Raw genomic sequence first — 20,587 nt, forward strand, 5'->3', positions numbered from 1 at the left:
CATTTTATTATTGACTTTAGTATCATATCTACAAAATGAGTTGACATTCTTAGTTGAAACAGGCTATAACTAAACTTCAAAGGATTTCCTATATAAACACCTTCCTTTGAATTTTCCAGAGTTGGTTTTCGGGGAATTTACACAAAACTTATTTCCCTTCCCCATAGGATGCTACTGTACAAATTTTGTCAAAATAGCTTCATCCTAACGGAAGAAAAAAGGATATTAAAGCTATTCCTCTATATCCCTTATTTGGCTTCATACCTAATTTGGACAAAATTTTGAAGAATTTGCTATGTTTCCCCTATTGGGCCCCACCCTCTGCCCCCAGGGGGACCACACCAAGACCAAGATGCAAGGATGCTCCAGACTAATAGAGGATAACATATTTTAATCTCTATGGTAGAAGAAGGATTTTAAAGGTTTTACCTCTATTTCCCCTATTCAGCCCGCCCCTCTGCCCCCAAGGGGGCCACACCCACCGTTTATACAAAATTGAGTCCCCTTGGCCCAAGTATGCTCCAGACTAAATAAGGATAAAATCCTTTAATCGTCACAGTAGAAGAAGGATTTTAAAGGTTTTACCTCTGTTTCCATTATTTGGCCCCACCCCTCTGCCACCAAGGGGGCCGCACCCACTTTTTATACAAAATTGAGTCCCTTTGGCCCAAGGATGCTCCAGACTAAATAAGTATAAAATCCCCTAATCCCTACGATAGAAGAAGGATTTTAAAGGTTTACCTCTATTTCCCCTATTTTGCCCCGCCCCTCTGCCCCCAGGGGGGCCACACCCACTACTTATACAAAATTGAGTCCCCTTGGCTGAAGGATGCTCCAGACTAAATTTGAATGAAATATCTTAATCCCTACGGTAGAAGAAGGATTTTAAAGGTTTTAGTTCTATTTCCATTGTTTGGCCCAACCCCTCTGCCTCCAGGGGGGCCACACCCACCGTTTACACAAAATTTGTTTCCCCTTGGCCCAAGGATGATCCAGACTAAGTTAGAATAAAACCCCTTAATCCCTATGGTAAAAGAAGGATTCTAAAGGTTTTACCTCTATTTCTATTGTTTGGCACCGCCCTTCTGACTAGTAGCGCTTTAAAGGAATAGTTGACGGACAGACAACGGACGCTGCGGTATGCCATAAGCTCACCATGGTCCTTTCGGACCAGGTGAGCTAAAAAGCAACATGTTTATATCACATTTATCCGATTAAAATATCCTCTGTTCCAATTTTTCAAACTGTGGGTTTATGACTGTACAAAGGAAGTAAAATCTTGTCCTGTGCCAGTCTCACTTACCTGATCCACAAGTATGAGTACAGGCAGTGAAGCCCGCTATACTCCAGGAGTACACACTCTGTAAGACAAGTGATCTGTCCGCGTTAGTCGGGATCTGTAGCGCATGACTGGAACCTCCATCACCACCAGTCAGCGCTTCCCTGTTCCCCGTATACTGCGGGACCCGACCGTACCTCACACTTTGACCCGCTGATCGTAGTGCCTGGTAACCCGAGTCTGTTTCCACCGGAGACACATACTGTGGAGGTGGGTGGTGGCGAATATTTCCAGGTTGTTGTGGTTCTACCCTGACCTTTGACTCCGAATATGTAGATGGCAACACAGCTGTTTGTTGAGAAAAACTGGGGTCCGTCCTTTCACTAGTGTGTTCTCCATAGTTATTCGGATTCACCAAGGTGCTTGAAAGGTTTTGTGAGTTTGAAGATGAGTGGTGCCTCCGGCGATTGTGATGGTGGCGCCACCTATGAGCCTTTTGCCCTTCGGGGACCAGATTTGTGGGGGATGTATACTCTACACCAGGAGGCAGGGTGAACTCGTATACGATGCCTTCATTGGTCCATGCGTACAAAAGCTATGAGACAATAAAAAAGAATTTCTATTTGTTAAACATTTACAAGAAAGTCTTCTTACATCCTTTATGATCAGTACTGAACAGTTGATTTTACGAACACTTGCACTATTGATTAGATAACACAAAAAAAATATATATGAAAAAAAATAGAACAAAAAAACACTCAAAGACACAGAGGCGGTTTGTTTCCTGGTATTGCATTTAAGGCCAACAATAACTTTAATTGTATTTGCCGGTGTCTATATGTCTAGTGCTACCCAGTGACCTCCCACGGTAATGACATTGTTTTTAACTTTTTGTGAATATTTCGGAAACTTGACAATTTTAATTCCAAATGTTGTTGTTTTAAAACTTGTTATTCATTCTCAAATCATTGACTACATTAAAAAAGAGGGAACATGTTTTGAATTAATTCAGAATTCGCATTTATGTTAATGATAATTTTCAAGCAAAAACTGTGATTTATTGTTTATTGTACATGTGAAATCCTTTATTTCATGTTATTGCAAATACTGATTTTTTCTGATGTTGATTCTCAAGAAAATTTTAGTTTTGTTAATAAAGTGTCCCAACTGTTGAACATTTGTTGTCTAATAATATTTAGAATATTGTAAGGGAGTGTTTGTATCGGTATAATAAAACAGTTGAAGTATGGGTATTTCGGGATATAGCCTCGGGGGATCATAAATTAAACTTGCTATATATATATATCCCTCATACCCATACTTCAATTGTTAACAATTAGCAAAAGTTTTACTTAATAAACTTTGTTGAGCAATTTTATTATGAAATCTAATTACTCACAAAGGTATAGCTTAAACTAGAGAAAGAGTGACCTACCTGTACAGTGACCTTGTGTGTGAGAGGTCCCTGTCCCCAAATACACTCGTTAGGACACCTGGAGCTGTCTCGGTCGTACCTGAACTGTGTTCCTGACCCACGATACAATCCAGGTTTGTCCTTCACCCAGCCGCCATTCAATATCCAGTGACCTGTGCTTGCTTTTAAAGCTGTATAAATGGAAACATATAAACAATAAATAGTATATATTTTTAGATATAGAGTTTGTGTGAAAATCTTACATAATACATGTATATGGAAAGGTAATTCATATATAAAGTAGCATATACCCTTAAGGTCACTATACAGACGTCCTCTATAATGGCCCATTGTGTCATTTTTAAAAGTTAGATCTATCAGACTCAAATTTAGCATAGAGCAAGTAGTTTATAAATGATTTTTTATAAAGCAAAAGTTTTAACAGAATTTAGACTTAATGCCTAGGTGTGAAACTATTTCAGCCATTTTTGCATATGTATTTTTTTTTAAACCAGTTCCTAAACTTAAGGGTCCTTGCATCATACTGAAAATAATTGCATCTTTTTCACAAAAAAGTTTTGAAGATGCTTTATTAGATGCCTTAAGAAAAATAAGAAGAAAATGATTCAGATTCTAGCACAAATGGATTTCAAAATCAGCACATCAGAACATTACCTATCAAGGGAAGCTCAGAACCTTTCAGCCTCACCCTTTCCTACTTAAGTGCTACGTACCCAGGTAGTTCCTGCTGTTTTTGTGCTCTGTAACGTTGACATTACAAGCCCCCTCTGGTATGTCCACAACGGGATGGTAGCCCTGGCTCAGATACCTCACTGTATATATACCTGAGATCTTCTTACACCTCAGTTCACCGCGGTCACACTGGGAACACGTACTCTCGCTCTTCACCAGGAAACACGTCACCTAGATACACAAAGTAAAGAAATAGTAAGTTTGGTATAGTACACACAGAGAGTAATCAATCACTTCTGCCAAAGGAAATGGTTAGGGAAGATTTACTGAGAAAAATATGGTTTATAGTACAAGTATTTTCATATTACAGTGGGTACAAACTACAGGTATCTCTGGGGGACTCTTAATTATTAGAGTATAACTAAGTTATTGGTCGGATTGGTCGAGTGGTTAACACTCTGGCCTTCCAAGCAGGCGGCCAGGGTTCGATCCCCGAAGTCGTCGCATGCATGGAATATTCAGAGAAAGTGTTTTTCTCCTGCCCACACAACCCCAACACACCAGGTGGAGTATAAAATGGTCTGGGGTAGATGTTGCGGTATCTGTGCTGTGGCATTCAAGTGAGGTGGCACGATAAATGATGCCATTGGAAGTACGGTCCCACTACAAACAGAACACAATACAACTCCAGCACACACGCAGGCTTTCACACATAGGGAGATATTAGCCAGGTGGTATAGGACTAGTAGTTATAGCGACTGATAAGGCAGCTCCTGGTAATCCCACAAAACTGTATTGATTAATGTATATGCTAATTGTATTCATTGTATTAAATTGTATATCTATGTACTGTAAAGCGCTTTAGAGTGGCTTATGTTAGCTAGATAGGGCGCTATATCAAATGTTGTGTATTGATTATTTTATTTATTGTCTATTAAGACAGGCTGTAATACATAAATGCTGGTCTTTTGAGACAGTTTTTATCACATAACTGTCAGTCTCTCTAAACATGTTTTGTCACATTAATGGTAGTCTCTCAAGACAGGTTATGTCACATTAATTGTGGTCTCTCAAGACAGGATGTGGTGTCACATTAATTGTGGGTGGTCTCTCCAGACAGGTTGTGTTACATTAATGATGGCTTCTCAAATCAAGTTTTGTCATATATATCATACAAATGTTGGTCTCAACAGACAGGCAGTGTCACATGACTGGCAGCTTTTCAAGACAGGACCATTGTCTGTCAAGACAGGTGATCTCTCCAACACAGGTTTTAATTATCACAGTTTGTCTTGTCTTGTTGATGGTTTCTCAAGCCCAAGACTTTAGAGACAAAAGACCAGGTCTCTCATTACAGATGCAGGTAGTCTCAAGACTGAGGTTAACATTGTGGGTCAAGTTTTAGAGTCAACTAATTACATGTAACAAATACAAACTGTTGCATCTATCTGAATGGAAACTACTGTGAAAACGTCCTGGGATAATGATATGATTTATATTGATTAAGGCAAAGGGTTACTTCCACTGCATCAGCTAAAAATGTGAAAAAGAGCTCTTCTCAGATTTTGTACTTGGAGTAACCTCCCTTATACATGTATACAGAAGGTGAAGCAACTAAAAGGATTTTTTCTGGCTTAGAGCAACTTCACCTGTCAAATTATACATATTACAATGTTCAATTTTATCTTCATAAACTTTAATTGCGCCCCGTAAATTAGACAACCATTTTGATGCTGTGCATTTATAATTCCCAGATAGCAGTTGATAGCAGTAAAGTGAAAGACTTGTAATTATAAGGTCCTTTGATCCCTGCAGTTTTCCTGTTTTCTTATTTTTTATTTTTGTTTTCAAATAATTACTTATTACAAACAACTATAATTCTGTAAATGAATATAAATATGTGCTTTTTACAAAATATCTTTTTTAAAACAGACTTTAAATATTTTACAAGTGACAGTGGTTAAACAACATAGTTCAACTTGTTAGTAGCCTTAACTCTAACCTAAGTTCAAACATACAGCTACTTGTGATGGTCTCTTTCTGTGTCTTTGTCTGTTAAAGATAGGTTACAATGTCTTTAGGTACACACTAGGTGCAGGTTCACAGTGAGGGTTATCTTTCTTAGTTTACATTATGTTTATACGCAACACAAAAAAAACTTAAATTCACGATGACATGAAATATCTGATAAATTACACATACAAATGCTAAATCCCAAATATGTAAAGGTAGTCCCCAGCCATTATCACCTAGGAACATGATACCAGAATTCGTGATAAACTTGTTTTAAATTCTTTTATCATCTGTATGTTAAAATCTGCACATCTTTTAAACCCTATGTCCTTCCCCCTTCACTCTCACTTACAATACATGTCCTCTCAGTATGCATTACCTTCAAGTTTCAAACTTTTTTAAAGAAAGTTCATGAATTATGATAGCTTACGAAATTTCAAGCCTAGCTGTTGAATGGAGAAAGCTGTTGGTTAGACAATAGGTCGGACGTATAGGAATGTAGGATTTTACGCTTTATTACATAACTTATCAGACGGGTCAGTCAGTCTGGTGCCTTAGCCCTGTGGTTTACCGACTTTAACAACATACCGTAAATATGTCCTTCTTTATACCTATCTTATACAGGTATGTACAATGTACATAAAAATCTCACAAGGTAGGTATCACAGGTCTCCTACTGGTATATATAGATGTATGTACATCTTAAAGACTAAAATGTATTTCTTTTAATCTTTTATCTTTAGTTTTAATGAAAGTTTTTTTTATATTGTTGGACCTCACCCTGTGTCCTGGACTCAATCTTTTTACCGGTAGTTACAGAAGTCGGTAGTTACAGAAGTAAAGAGTCCAAAAATAACGACACACTGCCTAAAAACTTACGGATAATAGACATGCATGGTCCTGAAAGGATAGGGAACATGAGCAAACAGATTGTAATGGTATTTTACTACGGCAGTACACCTAAACTATTCATGATGTGTCTTTGATGTGTATATTGTGATACGAATATTCAAGTTATTAACAGGTTAATAACCACTATAAACACACAACAAAATATGTTAAACTACAATGTATGTGACCAGATATTGCACAGGCCATATATCTGGTCATAATCAGATATAAGGTGTTTAACATTGCCCCAAATGACCTTCTCCATTGACCTATATTTAGAGAGTCTTTAAAATATCATAAAAAACATAATTCTCTTGAAATCCTAAATTTTTGAAAATGGCTTAGGAAAATTACATTGGACCTTCAACTTTGACCTTGACCTTAGACAATTATTCCAGAAAATTGTAAGTAAAATACCAGATACTGTACATGCTTTGAACTTTATGCAAGGTTATAGGGCTACCAAAAATTATTTTTAAATAATGACCTTGACCTTTATTTTTCAGCTGTCACAAAGAGAATTACTATGCACACATAAGCTTACTGCTTATTCAAGAACAGTAGTGACTGCATGTACCGGTATGCTAATTTTCAGAGGTCGCCACTCAAGCAGCCTTGTTGGCCTTTAATGCAGATTGCTACCAGCACACCAGTGCTCAAGCTCTCTCAAAACATCCTACATTTCACCAGGACCCATTTCACCAGGGACCCATTTCATCAGGTCACCAGGACCCATTTCACCAGGGACCCATTTCATCAGGACCCATTTCATCAGGACCCATTTCACCAGGGACCCATTTCATAAGGACCCATTTCACCAGGATCCATTTCATCAGGACCCAACCAGGGCCAGTTGTAATGATTTGATAAGATAATAACAATAGTTTGATTTATTATTATGACAGATAAGACTTAACAAAATTTAAGGGTATTTACCGTAGGATTCATTGCAGAAGCATTACATCATTATATTACTGAAATGGGATACATGTGGAACATGTTTTTATCAGGTAGATTTAAAGTTACACTAGGATATTACCCTATTATTGCTGGGTGGATATGTATTAATGTGAAATCATGAATCTGAAACAAATTCAATCAAGAAGCAATAAAGATAAGACTTTTCTGCATACATTAATGTCAATAGTGTTCATAAAAAGTAAAATAGCTATAGATAGTGTATTTTTATACAACTCACCAGGGAGGGGGTTTATAACATCTGGCCACATATTAGGAGCTTGTATGTCACTCTACAATAGAAACTACCCCTTTCACACTGTCTGTGACTGTGTGTGTCGAACTAAAACAAAAGTAGTCTTGAGTGATTATCACAGTAACACTCACTAGGACCTTGTGTGCCTGACTACAACATAACCTGTCCTGACAGATTATCACAGTAACACTCACTAGGACCTTGTGTGTATGACTACAACAGAACCTGTCTCGGGAGATTATTACAGTAGCACTCACTAGGACCTTGTGTGCCTGACTACTCAGAACCTGTCCTGAGAGATTATCAGAGTAACACTCACTAGGACCTTGTGTGTATGACTACAACAGAACCTGTCTCGGTAGATTATTACAGTAGCACTCACTAGGACCTTGTGTGCCTGACTACAACATAACCTGTCCTGACAGATTATCACAGTAACACTCACTAGGACCTTGTGTGCCTGACTACAACAGAACCTGTCGTGAGAGATTATCACTGTTACACTCCCTAGGACCTTGTGTGTCAGGCTACAACAGAACCTGTCTTGATAGATTATCACAGTACCACTCACTAGGACCTTGTGTGTCTGACTTCAACAGACCCTGCCGTGAGAGATTATCACTGTTACACTCACTAGGACCTTATGTGTCTGACTACAACAGAACCTGTCGTGAGAGATTATCACTGTTACACTCACTAGGACCTTGTGTCTGACTACAACAGAACCTGTCGTCAGAGATTATCACTGTTACACTCACTAGGACCTTGTGTGTCTGACTTCAACAGAACCTGTCTTGATAGACTATGACAGTAACACTCACTAGGACCTTGTGTGCCTGACTACTCAGAACCTGTCCTGAGAGATTATCAGAGTAACACTCACTAGGACCTTGTGTGTCAGGCTACAACAGAACCTGTCGTGAGAGATTATCACTGTTACACTCAGTAGGACCGTGTGTCTGACTACAACAGAACCTGCCGTGAGAGATTATCACAGTAACACTCACTAGGACCTTGTGTGTCAGGCTACAACAGAACCTGTCGTGAGAGATTATCACTGTTACACTCAGTAGGACCGTGTGTCTGACTACAACAGAACCTGCCGTGAGAGATTATCACAGGAACACTTACTAGGACCTTGTGTGTCTGACTACAACAGAACCTGTCATGAGAGATTATCACAGGAACACTCACTAGGACCTGGTGTGTCTGACTACAACAGAACCTGTCTGGAGAGATTATCACAGTAACACTCACTAGGACCTTGTGTGACTGACTACAACAGAACCTGTCTTGAAAGATTATCACTTTTACACTCACTAGGACCTGGGGTGTTTGACTTCAATATGACAAGATTATCACATAAACACTTACTAGGACCATATATGTCTGACTTAAGAATAAAACCTGTCACATTATCACTCACTAGGACCTTGTGTGTCTGATTTCAAAAGTATCTGTCTTGGAAAACATCAAATTAATTTATTTGCCTCCATGGTTGTGTACAGGTTATACATGTTTGATTCACCTTTAAACCTGATAGCCCTTTATCATAACAAGCTTTATGCCAAAATGTTGTGATTCTAGGCCTCACAGTTCTGCAGAATAAGTTGTTCAGAAGGAAAGTGATGTTTTTATCTTGTTTCTTTTTAAATTATTCTGGCTCTACGTACTCTTTTGAATTTAATTTCACTCATCATAGTTCTGAAAAGTTCAAACCTTCTTTGAAACTCGAAAACTTATCTTAATGCTTTTTTCTACTTTTCTAATGGTGAACTATTGCCAAAAATGGATGGAAATCCATGATTGATTGAGTCTGCTAATGTTATGGTAAAGTATTAAGGAAAGGTCTCCAATGAAGGTTGTACCTTACATGGAATAATGAACCTCTGATATTAGTTCTGGAGGAATGTTTATACAGCTGTTAATTGATATACATGCAGATGTATTACAGAAAGATTCTTCTCTGTTTTGAGATGTAAGCAATATATTTATTTCTAATCAAACCAGAGTAGTAAGTCCATGGCTAATTTGAATATATGCATCTATGATGATTATAATCTGTCCATGACAAATCTGTGAGAGTAACACAGCAGTCTAGTAATATACTGTCATTGTGCTGTACTGCAGTATGTGTCACCCGGTTACGTGTTAACAACATAAGAGGGCATTATGGATGGATGTATCAATTCCTTTTCTAAAGTTAGGCAACACACTCTAAAAACATCCCTTATTTAAAGAGGCCACATGCAACTGACAAAGTTTGGGAATATTTGATTTCAATTTTTCCTATGACCACTACGCTTCCTCACTAAATAGTCTGTAATGACTGTAACACCATCAAATCATACGTACATTGATATCTGTCTTGCCTTACACCTGAGTATTCCGATAACCTGTCTACTTCAACATAATGATCGATATATATATCTCATTTTTGATTGAAACTACAAACTGTGAGACCTCTATATAATGACATTTTTGTCACAATTAGTGTCTGAGTTGACCTCCTATGTAAATATCTTGTTAATGATATTGGAGTTTTTTATGTATTTTTTTGTTTGGTATATTTTTACATAGGCAGGGCGTTATGTGGTTAAGTACGTGTTGGTACATCAGTATCAGGGTTGGGTTATCACAGTAGAGTAAATACAGTAAATTATGCAGTGTTTACACTTGGGGTGTCTATTCGATTTTTTAATATATATTCACACAAACCTACTCGTGACTGCTTCCATTAAGAGACCGCCTTTGTTACTTTTAATGTTCCACTTTCTTGTGATTTCATTTTGGACACTTTATGATCTAGCCCTGTATTAAGAGAATATTATTTGGACATTTGAGGTTGGACTCATAATACAGGTCTGACTGTGTTTCAATATCCTTTGATAAGTAGCAAGAAAGACCTGTGTATAAGAACATCGTGTCTTATCTGACCTTCTGCTGCTTTAATTCCACAGGGTGTAAGATAAGATAGTCTTTGGTGTATCATGTTACCTGCATTTGGGTACCACCCAGAAGCATCTGTATTATATAATACTGTATATTATAATAGTTGTCATCAACCAAAACAACAAAACTGACTGAAGACTACAATAGTGTACATGCAAACAAAAAAGGAGATACATGTATCAGTAAATAAATATGAGAAAAAGGTCGTCCAACTCATGATTTTCAATGAATGTATTGTAACCAAAGAGGAAAAATTTACAGCCAGACCTGGATTCGAACCTGGGATCCCCAAACTCTGGACGGACGCTACAATCAATTCAGCTACCTGGTCACCGGTGACTGACCCAGTCCAGTTAAATCACAGTATCATAACTAAGAGTGTCTGTAGATGTCACATCTTTCTCAACTACCTCAAATTACTGCGTATATGATCCTCAGATGTCAATAAGCAACAAATCTTCCTAATAAACGGGTGTATAATCCCAGGGTGTGAATACCTCTTTAAGTCTTACCATTACATCATTACGACTAGTTGTATACCATCATCAATTACCTGTTACCGTAACACACAAGGGACACTGGCACGTAATTATACATTAAAAGTGTCCACCTCCAAGATTGACGAGTCGCTTTCATGTGATTCACTCTAAATATATATCCTAGGCATCCCAGCTTATCCATCATACACATTAATGCTGCACTAAACAATAGTGTATTATCACACACAACTGCACTCCCCAAGGTCGCACAATGCTATCCTCTTGTCACTGGCACCAGAAAAGTTAGGTATATTGTTTCCAGTGGGTTGACCATCTATCTATCATGAACTGACTGTCTGCATAGTATTTTTTCTGAACCAATTGAATAGAATTTCAACTTAACTCATTTGGTCGATAGCAAAACACATAGGTAACATGATTTGTTGTGTTCCACACGCATCTGTTGATTTTGTGAGTATTTATTTTGCTGTTATGAGTTCCAATCAGATGTAATGAATTTCTTGAGAACGTTATCCTTAAAATCTTATCTATAACAGTAAAAGGAGACAGCTTTTTAAAATTGATGAAGAATTGTAAACAATGAACAAATTATTTAACAACAGATTTAAATATACTTTTAAATATAAACTTTATTTATTTTACAACAACTATGAAAAGAATTTTTACAACTCATGCAGGTGACCCCATACCCTTTCATGTCCGATCGGGGAATCAAACCTCGGACTGTGACCTTGGTGAACGGCATTTACTATTAACTGCAAAAGGAACTGAACTTATTTTCCAATAAATCGTTCTTTTGAGATAAAAAAAACAAAAAACAATGATAAATTGAATTGAGTGGGACAACAAATATTTTGAAATGCTTTAGAATGAAAAGTTTACGAGAATAACCATAAGAAACAACTGTACTGATCATGTATACAAACTAGTGAATTAACTTTTCATAGGTTGACAAATCCTTGCATTAACCTCATGAAAAGTCAACAAATGGATTTTAAAAATATATCATAAATATTTATGACACCTAAATTTCCAGCATTGAAAACATTTCATTGCACAAATGTTGTTTTGCTTTTATTCATAAAGACAAATTAACTTAAAGTACATTTATACAAATTCACATTTCATTCCTATCTGAAGTATGTCCTTTTTTCTACAAATAGCATGCCTTCAGTTTGCTCTTTGTGGTTTCTATTTAACGTACCCTGTACACTGTTCTGAGATAGGTACACAAAACTATCCCCAATCTGCCTGATCTTTTAGTTCACAAGTCAACAAGCACAGTACCATATATTTTTTAAGTACAAAGCCAGACAAAAGTTTGAAAATGCCAAGTTGGTAATGTCAACAACCTTTAAAGTCCGGGCACTCCAGTTTGTCAGTGAAAGGTTATCAGCTCAAATCTCAAATCACTGCAAAATTGATGTTTCCTACCTGCAGTACATGTATTGCAGTATTTTACAGATGTACAGTTTTAACCCTTTTACAACTGTAGACCATAATGGACTCATCCAGATGAATGTATGGTAGAGTCTAATCAAGTTTTCGTAGGGGTGAAAGGGTTAATGTATACCAATGGTGATTCTTCAACATGACTAAATGCCACAGAAATGCAGATCTATCAGGACAATTTAAAACATGTTAACTTTCAAAAGTTTAGAAAGTGTTTGAGATTATTTTATACAATTATCTTGTATTATAGTAATGCATATTGTTGTACAGTAAAATCCCCTTGTAATGCCACCCATTAAACTGCCAAAACCGCATACCGCCATTAATTTACTCAGAACGGATTTCCCCAACATTAATGCACCCGTTGTAACGCCTAACCAACATACCGCCATCAGATTCCTAAAACAAATGGTCAAAATCACACTATTTTGACCTTGGTAAATACAAATGTACCACCAACAGTATTCGATGTCCAGTAAAGCTGACCACACAGTGACATACCAAGGTACACATTATTCAATGTCCAATCAAGCTGACCACACAGTGACATATCAAGATACACAGTATTAAATGCCCAGTCAGGTTGACCACATAGTGACATACCAAGTTATAGAGTATTCAATGTCCAGTCACGTTGCCCACACAGTGACAGACAAAGTTACACAGTATTCAATGTCCAGTCAAGCTGATCACACAATGACATACCAAGTTACACAGTATTTAATGTCCAGTCAAGAGGACATACCAAGTTACACAGTATTCAATGCCCAGTCAGGCTGATCACACAATGACGTACCAAGTTACACAGTATTCAATGTCCACTCAAACTGACCACACAGTGACATATCAATTTACACAGTATCCAATATCCAATCAAACTGACCACACAGTCACATACCAAGTTACACAGTATTCAATGTCAAGGCAAGCTGACCACACAGTTCTATACCAAGTTACACAGTATTAAATGTCCATACAAACTGACCACACAGTGACATACCAAGACACACAGTATTCAATGTCCAGTCAGGCTGACCACACAATGACATATCAAGTCACAGTACAGTATTCCATGTCCAGTCGAGAGGACATACCAAGTTACACAGTATTCAATGGCCAGTCAAGCTGACCACACAGTGCTATACCAAGTAACACAGTATTCAATGTCCATACAAACTGACCACAAAATGACATACCAAGTTACACAGTATTCAATGTCCGGTCAGACTGACCACACAGTGACATACCAAGTTATACAGTATTCAATGTCCGGTCAGGCTGACCAGACAATGACATACCAAGTAACACAGTATTCAATGTCCATACAAACTGACCACACAGTGACATTCCAAGGTACACAGTATTCAATGTCCAGTCAAGCTGACCAGACAATGACATACCAGGTAACACAGTATTCAATGTCCAGTCAAGCTGACCAGACAATGACATACCAGGTAACACAGTATTCAATGTCCAGTCAAGCTGACCACACGGTGACATATCAAGATACACAGTATTAAATGTCCAGTCAAAATGACTGCACAGTGACATACCAAGTTACACAGTATTAAATGTCCAGCAAACTGATCACACAATGACATACCAAGACACACAGTATTCAATGTCGAGTCAAGCTGACCACACAGTTCTATACCAAGTAACACAGTATTCAATGTCCAGTCAAGCTGACCAGACAATGACATACCAGGAAACACAGTATTCAATGTCCAGTCAAGCCGACCACACAGTGACATATCAAGTTATACAGTATTCAATGTCCATACAAACTGACCACACAGTGACAAACCAAGTACACAGTGACATATCAATTTACACAGTATCCAATATCCAATCAAACTGACCACACAGTCACATACCAAGTTACACAGTATTCAATGCCCAGTCAGGCTTATCACACAATGACATACCAAGTTACACAGCATTCAATGCCCAGTCAGGCTGATCACACAATGACATACCAAGTTACACAGTATTTAATGTCCAGTCAGGCTGAACATACAGTGACATACCAAGTTACACAGTATTCAATGTCCAGTCAGACTGACCACACAATGACATACCAAGCTATACAGCATTCAATGTCCATACAAACTGACCACACAATGACATACCAAGTTACACAGTATTCAATGCCCAGTCAGGCTGATCACACAATGACATACCAAGTTACACAGTATTCAATGTCCGGTCAGACTGACCACACAGTGACATACCAAGTTACACAGTATCCAATGTCCAGTCAAGTTGAACGCACAGTGACATACCAAGTTACACAGTATTCAATGTCCATACAAATTGACCACACAATGACACACCAAGTTACACAGTATTCAATGTCCATACAAACTGACCACACAATGACATACCAAGTTACACAGTATTCAATGTCCAGTCAAGAGGACATACCAAGTTACACAGTATTCAATGTCAAGTCAAGCTGACCACACAATGACATACCAAGCTATACAGCATTCAATGTCCATACAAATTGACCACACAATGACATACCAAGTTACACAGTATTCAATGTCCAGTCAAGTTGACCACACAGTGACATACCAAGTTACACAGTATTCAATGTCCATACAAACTGACCACACAGTGACATACCAAGTTACACAGTATTCAATGTCCAGTCAAGCTGAACACAATGACATACCAAGTTACACAGTATTAAAGTTACACAGTATTCAATGTCCAGTCAAGAGGACATACCAAGTAACACAGTATTCAATGCAATGTCTGGTCAGACTGACCACACAGTGACATATCAAATCACAGTACAGTATTCAATGTCCAGTCAGGAGGACATACCAAGTTACACAGTATTCAATGTCCAGTCAGGCTGACCACACAGTGACATATCAACCACAGTTTGATGTCAACATGACCACAGATTAACTAATACCATTTAGTTATACATCATTCATTGTACCCCATCTAGCTATAACTTATCTTCAGCAATTTGTATGTGAAAGTTTTATCTCCTCTATTAAGCAATTATCTCCCTTCAGGAACCACCTTATCTCTTACCCACAGAGCAGTTTTCATTAATACTTTATCAAGGGACCTGCATCTCTTTTAATTAAGAGATAACTTTAGAGCCTTCCTTTGGGTGGTCTCTCAATACAGACAGCCGGGCTGTTCGCCTATGTGCTGTATACTGAAAACAGTCATATTCGTGTAAAATTTAACAAAATCATTTCATTTATAGCTGTCACCCTAGGATTCCGTGTCATTTTCACGCTTATCAAGTTAGTTTTCTATCTGGATTGGCACTTGGTTGATAATGTAATTAAAACAGATGCTGTGCCAGGTATTTTTGTGATCCGATACCTGACATATGTATGACAAAATGTGACGGTTCTTGTGCACCGACGACACCGACCAAGACAGAAATAATGAATGGAAACCTACAGTGTGGTACAAAAATGTCATCTCAGGTTGCTCATTACCATTTGTAGCAATGCATCAAAGTCTAAATGATCAGCTATAGTACCCTACTCATACAATGACATCTTTCTTGAGGAATAACCTTGAATATTTCATGAACAAAGACATTCTACAGTGGTGTCAAAAAATAAATGTATCGAAGGTAGAACTCTTCGGGAATGCTTTTAAAACTTTTTTTTTTAAATAAACTGAAACAAATGGATCTGATCTGTTTTAAATGTGATTTTTACCCCTAATGTCTAAATTTGACAAAACGGTGTGACGTAATTGAATATCGCCGGACAATCTGACAGACGTCGTTGTAATCGATATCAACATCTCAGTCAGTGGGTTCCAGACTATTCAGAAAAAAGTCAATTTCGTAAAGTGGACGCAATAATATTTTGAACTTTGATATCTGAGCAATTTATCACTGATGAAATGAATGGAATGAAGAAACATTGGGGAAATATATAATTGTATGGCGAGAAGATTTCAAAACTTCTCCGCGACATAGAATAATCTCGTTACCTCTATATTGTTATGATACATGAGGGTGTGTTCTGCCATCAGAACAGCGACAGGTATTGTCTCTCAGAGTTAAAACTAAACATTAACGGCAAGAGATAAACAGTTTTAATTCCAATAAATCAACTGTTCTTTTGGTCTCGAAAATCAAATTACTGATAAAATGATTTTTTTTTATACAGAAATCGATAATATCTCAATTTATTTTCTTTGGGAATTATGAATTCTTGGATTGACAAAATTTTGTTACGAATTTGCTAAGCCAAGCATTTAGGAGGAATAACCCCTATATTTCACTGTCATTTCTGTCATTTGAAATCAGCAGACCAATTTTATACATTACATAGAACAGATTTCTCTATGGCATTCTTGACTATCATACAGTATGTTAAAACAAGGAAAACTTCAAGTGCTTTTTTGTCAGCTTATGAAAATATTGAAAGACTCAAAGAAGTATTGCAAAAGCATAGCAGAAAGTTGCAGATTTAGGACTATACAATTAACTTGAATTATTTTTGTGAAATGTATGAGATGTTAAAGTATGTATGTTCTATGACAGTTCAATACAAATTCAAACCATAAGCTACAAGATTCATTTTTATGTCATGAGATTTCCTAATATCACATTTCTGATACTTAATGTCATATTTCTGTTAATATCATGATATGTTTAAGCAAATTTATTTTTTCGATACAAAAAAATTGTACCACAAATGATTTTGTTTTATATTAAGTAAACTTTTTTTATGTTAAGGTGCAGAGTATCATCAAGTTCAAATATATGATTTCCATTATTGTTATTATGACAATTTTTAAGTCATTTGTAAAAAAAGTATATTGTATTCCATATAAATCCCATCATGCAGTACATTTAACAGAAATATAGTTGTTCGAAAATTGACTGTTTGAAAAAAATTGAAAAGATTTCATGCTACCTTAGTGAGACATCCAAAAGAAAGATATCTCAAATCTTTGATTCATGATACGTTTTAAAAAGTATGGGGAAAAAACGTTGATGTTTATAAAACAATGATAATTTATCGCTTACTAAAGAAAGAATTAAGGGAGATAACTCAAACATCAAAGGTATAATGTGGAAGATAAATTCTTCAAAAATAAAATTAAGTTACATACATAATCTTCAATCCAGAGATGTTAAATATTCAAGTCAATAGATTAGAGTTTTATTAAACTATGACCACAAGAATAACTATCTACAAAATTGATTGAGAAAAACATTTTTGAAGGTTGACATGCATGTTTATCAAAATTTGTTACCTTACACAAATATGCACCCTATAAACCTGCATTTACATACACAAGTTTAGATACACAAAAGAAGGACAATTTACGGTGTAATTTAACAGGTCATTAAACCTGTTTCTATCATCAAACACTATCTCAGAATGTTAGAATCTCATTGATAGCATATTTTAACCTTTTTAATCTAGAGCTCATGTTGGAAAATGTCAGGTGTCACTAAAAGTGAAATAGTTTTCTTACAAGTAAGATGTCAAGCACTCTATTTCACTGGAGGCTCTGTGCTTAATGAGATAGAAATCATTTGAAGTTTTAATTTGTTTTTATCTCTGTGCACGGCAGGGTCAAGGTCATTTAGTTTAATGAACACATTTTTGGTGCAACATTAGAATCATATCTTGAGGCAAACCTGCCTCGGGAAAAATTTACTTAACTACAAAGATTTTTGTCAAGTGTGCTATTTTTCGTGAAGAGAAAACTGCATAAAGGGTGAAATGACAGGCTAATATTTCCTGTAGAAAAAACATTTAATTTTCTTTAATAGCCGATATCAACTTTGATTATGTTTGATATCATACAATATTGCACAAGTTTAATGCAATAAGTCAGTTCTGATTATTTGTTCATTCATCAAACCTCTGCTACACCTCCAAATGCGTCAGTAATTGTACCCTCTGATTACAGAGGCAGTTATAGGTTAATTCAACAACGTGCGGCTATCAAACTAGCTATACAATCCAAGCCGTAAACATAATTAAAATAATTCAATTACCTTGTAAAACACTGATTTACATTTGTATACAATTTACATAATTATCTATGATGTCAGTCTGAATTTATACATGTGAGATGGAAGAAGTGCACGCTCATGTAGATAATATGCAATCATTCCTGATGCCCTGTTTCATCTATAATGTAATAGCAATTCAATTTTTCAATTGATACACTTTTCTCTGTATCACCTGATTCACATCAAGCTGATTTCTTTTAATACCAGATTTCTATCGTATCATGCCTTTGCCTTGAGTGTCCTAACATCACTGGTCCATGTACGCCACCTGTTGAAGTAATAATAACAGCCATATCCTGTCAGTAACACTGACCAAATATGAGGCCATGCAGCATGAATTAGGACACAGTGGGTGACCTCCCTTAGATTACAGAATTGTGACATCATTAACATACAGACATGCCATAGTTTAAATTGTACCATTCCACTGAATATTTAAACAAGAATTTTGAAATATATTAAAGTTATTTACAGACTCTTTAAATGATATCTTTGGTGTGATATAACACGGAGAACCAACCAGATTAATATCATATCGGGTTACTTTAACATTCCATAAATTATAATATCTTATCAGGCTCATAACCTGCATTTTTAGTCATCCTTGTATAACAGGGCATGGCTGTTCAAAATCTAACTTATTTCAAAATGATGTATTTGAAAATTTATTAACTTTTTTTTAAATTGCCTTTTGATACATGTATACTAGTCTGTTCTTATATCTGAAGCTTTGAAAAGGTTTTTTAACAATTTCAATGCTGAGCTTTCTGCAAATGCAGAAAATTACTAAATATACAATAATTTACGAAGGTCATGGAGGTCACAGATTTGCAGGTTGACCTGCAAAAATACAAGTGATTTGGCAAATGCATAAACCCCCATTAAAACATATATATTTGACCACAATTTGGGGCATTTAGTAAACAATATAACGTCCAACCTCTCCTTCTCATGTCAAAATTTACATATTTATTGGAATAATTATGATAAATTCAGCTGTTGGCAGGTTGCACACTTCTATCTATATTTTGTGCCAAAAGTTTGTGAGATAATGCTGAGAGGGAGTGTACCAGTCATTACAGTAACCTCATCCTTAAAACCCTGTTTTATATAACATGACAAAGAAGTGCCAGCAATCCAACACTCAAACTACACTGTATAGTATCAAAATGAACAAAGGGCCGCAACTCTGTATTATAAGTTTGGTGCACAGTCTGCTATCCCAGGACGTACACACATACAAACTATGGCATATTTGAAAGAATATCTGAGATATACCCCAGACAAAATGACCCATGGTGAAGAAAGGGCAACAACTCTTGTATATACATGTAGTGGAGAACTACACATGATTCAGCATCTGACACTCCAAGATTCATCACACGAATAGTTATTTTTGCATTTGTACGAGTCGAGTCTCCATCCAGAATAAAAAGACACACAATCATTTTCTTTTAACAACTGATATATATAATGATTCCAAACTGGTAAATTTGATAGGGTATTTGATAAACGATTATTTGTCATCATCAGAGTTATCATCATTCAGTGATTCACATATTTTATGAGTTTTTGATGCTGTAGTATATTTTTTATTTTTTTGTAATATATCAGTAAGTCAGTAATGGACAGCCATTTGTGAAAATTCCTTACAATATATGTGTTAACCCTTTCACCACTGTAGACCATAATGGACTCATCCATATCCATACACGGTAGAGTCTACTAAAGTAACATGGGGGTGAAAGGGTTAGGTATATGAATATGTCTGCCATGTGCATGTAGCATCACTATAAACTGCTTAATAGAAAGACACCAGTTTTTTTATACGTAGTCGATTAAATACATAATGGTGGGTTACCATACTAGTGATGCTACACAATATGAAATATTGCTATAAATACATTTTTCACGACAGGAAAAAAGCAACAAGCCAATCAAGTATTCAAAGCTGGGATCGATGCGTCTGTATGATTGCTATAGCAGACTTAAAACTATCTGGCAACCACAGTGTACTACCCATTTTCGTCCCACATACTTCACAAATAATAACATGCCTCTAAAAAACACACTATGTCTCAATGTACACTGACTGTATATGTTATAAACTATATAAGGTTTCCCTAAACTCCATATGTTCCCTGTGTAA

The 20,587-nt window shown here is 36.5% G+C and overlaps 1 protein-coding gene across 6 annotated transcripts in view; it reads right to left on the reverse strand.

The window, feature by feature from the left end:
• The window catches only part of LOC110465558 (thrombospondin type-1 domain-containing protein 4-like), a 120,527-nt gene that overhangs the window by 14,898 nt on the left and 85,042 nt on the right, over nucleotides 1-20,587 (reverse strand). For all 6 annotated transcript variants that reach the window (XM_021521476.1, XM_021521478.1, XM_021521475.1 and 3 more), the window contains 3 exons: nucleotides 3,428-3,617; nucleotides 2,715-2,884; nucleotides 1,304-1,874 (listed from right to left, as the gene is read on the reverse strand). In XM_021521476.1, coding sequence (XP_021377151.1) covers nucleotides 1,304-1,874; nucleotides 2,715-2,884; nucleotides 3,428-3,617 — 931 coding nt within the window. The remainder of the gene's footprint in view (nucleotides 1-1,303; nucleotides 1,875-2,714; nucleotides 2,885-3,427; nucleotides 3,618-20,587) is intronic.

This window comes from Mizuhopecten yessoensis, unplaced genomic scaffold (assembly GCF_002113885.1).
Source record: "Mizuhopecten yessoensis strain PY_sf001 unplaced genomic scaffold, ASM211388v2 scaffold11091, whole genome shotgun sequence".
NCBI lineage: Eukaryota > Metazoa > Mollusca > Bivalvia > Pectinida > Pectinidae > Mizuhopecten > Mizuhopecten yessoensis.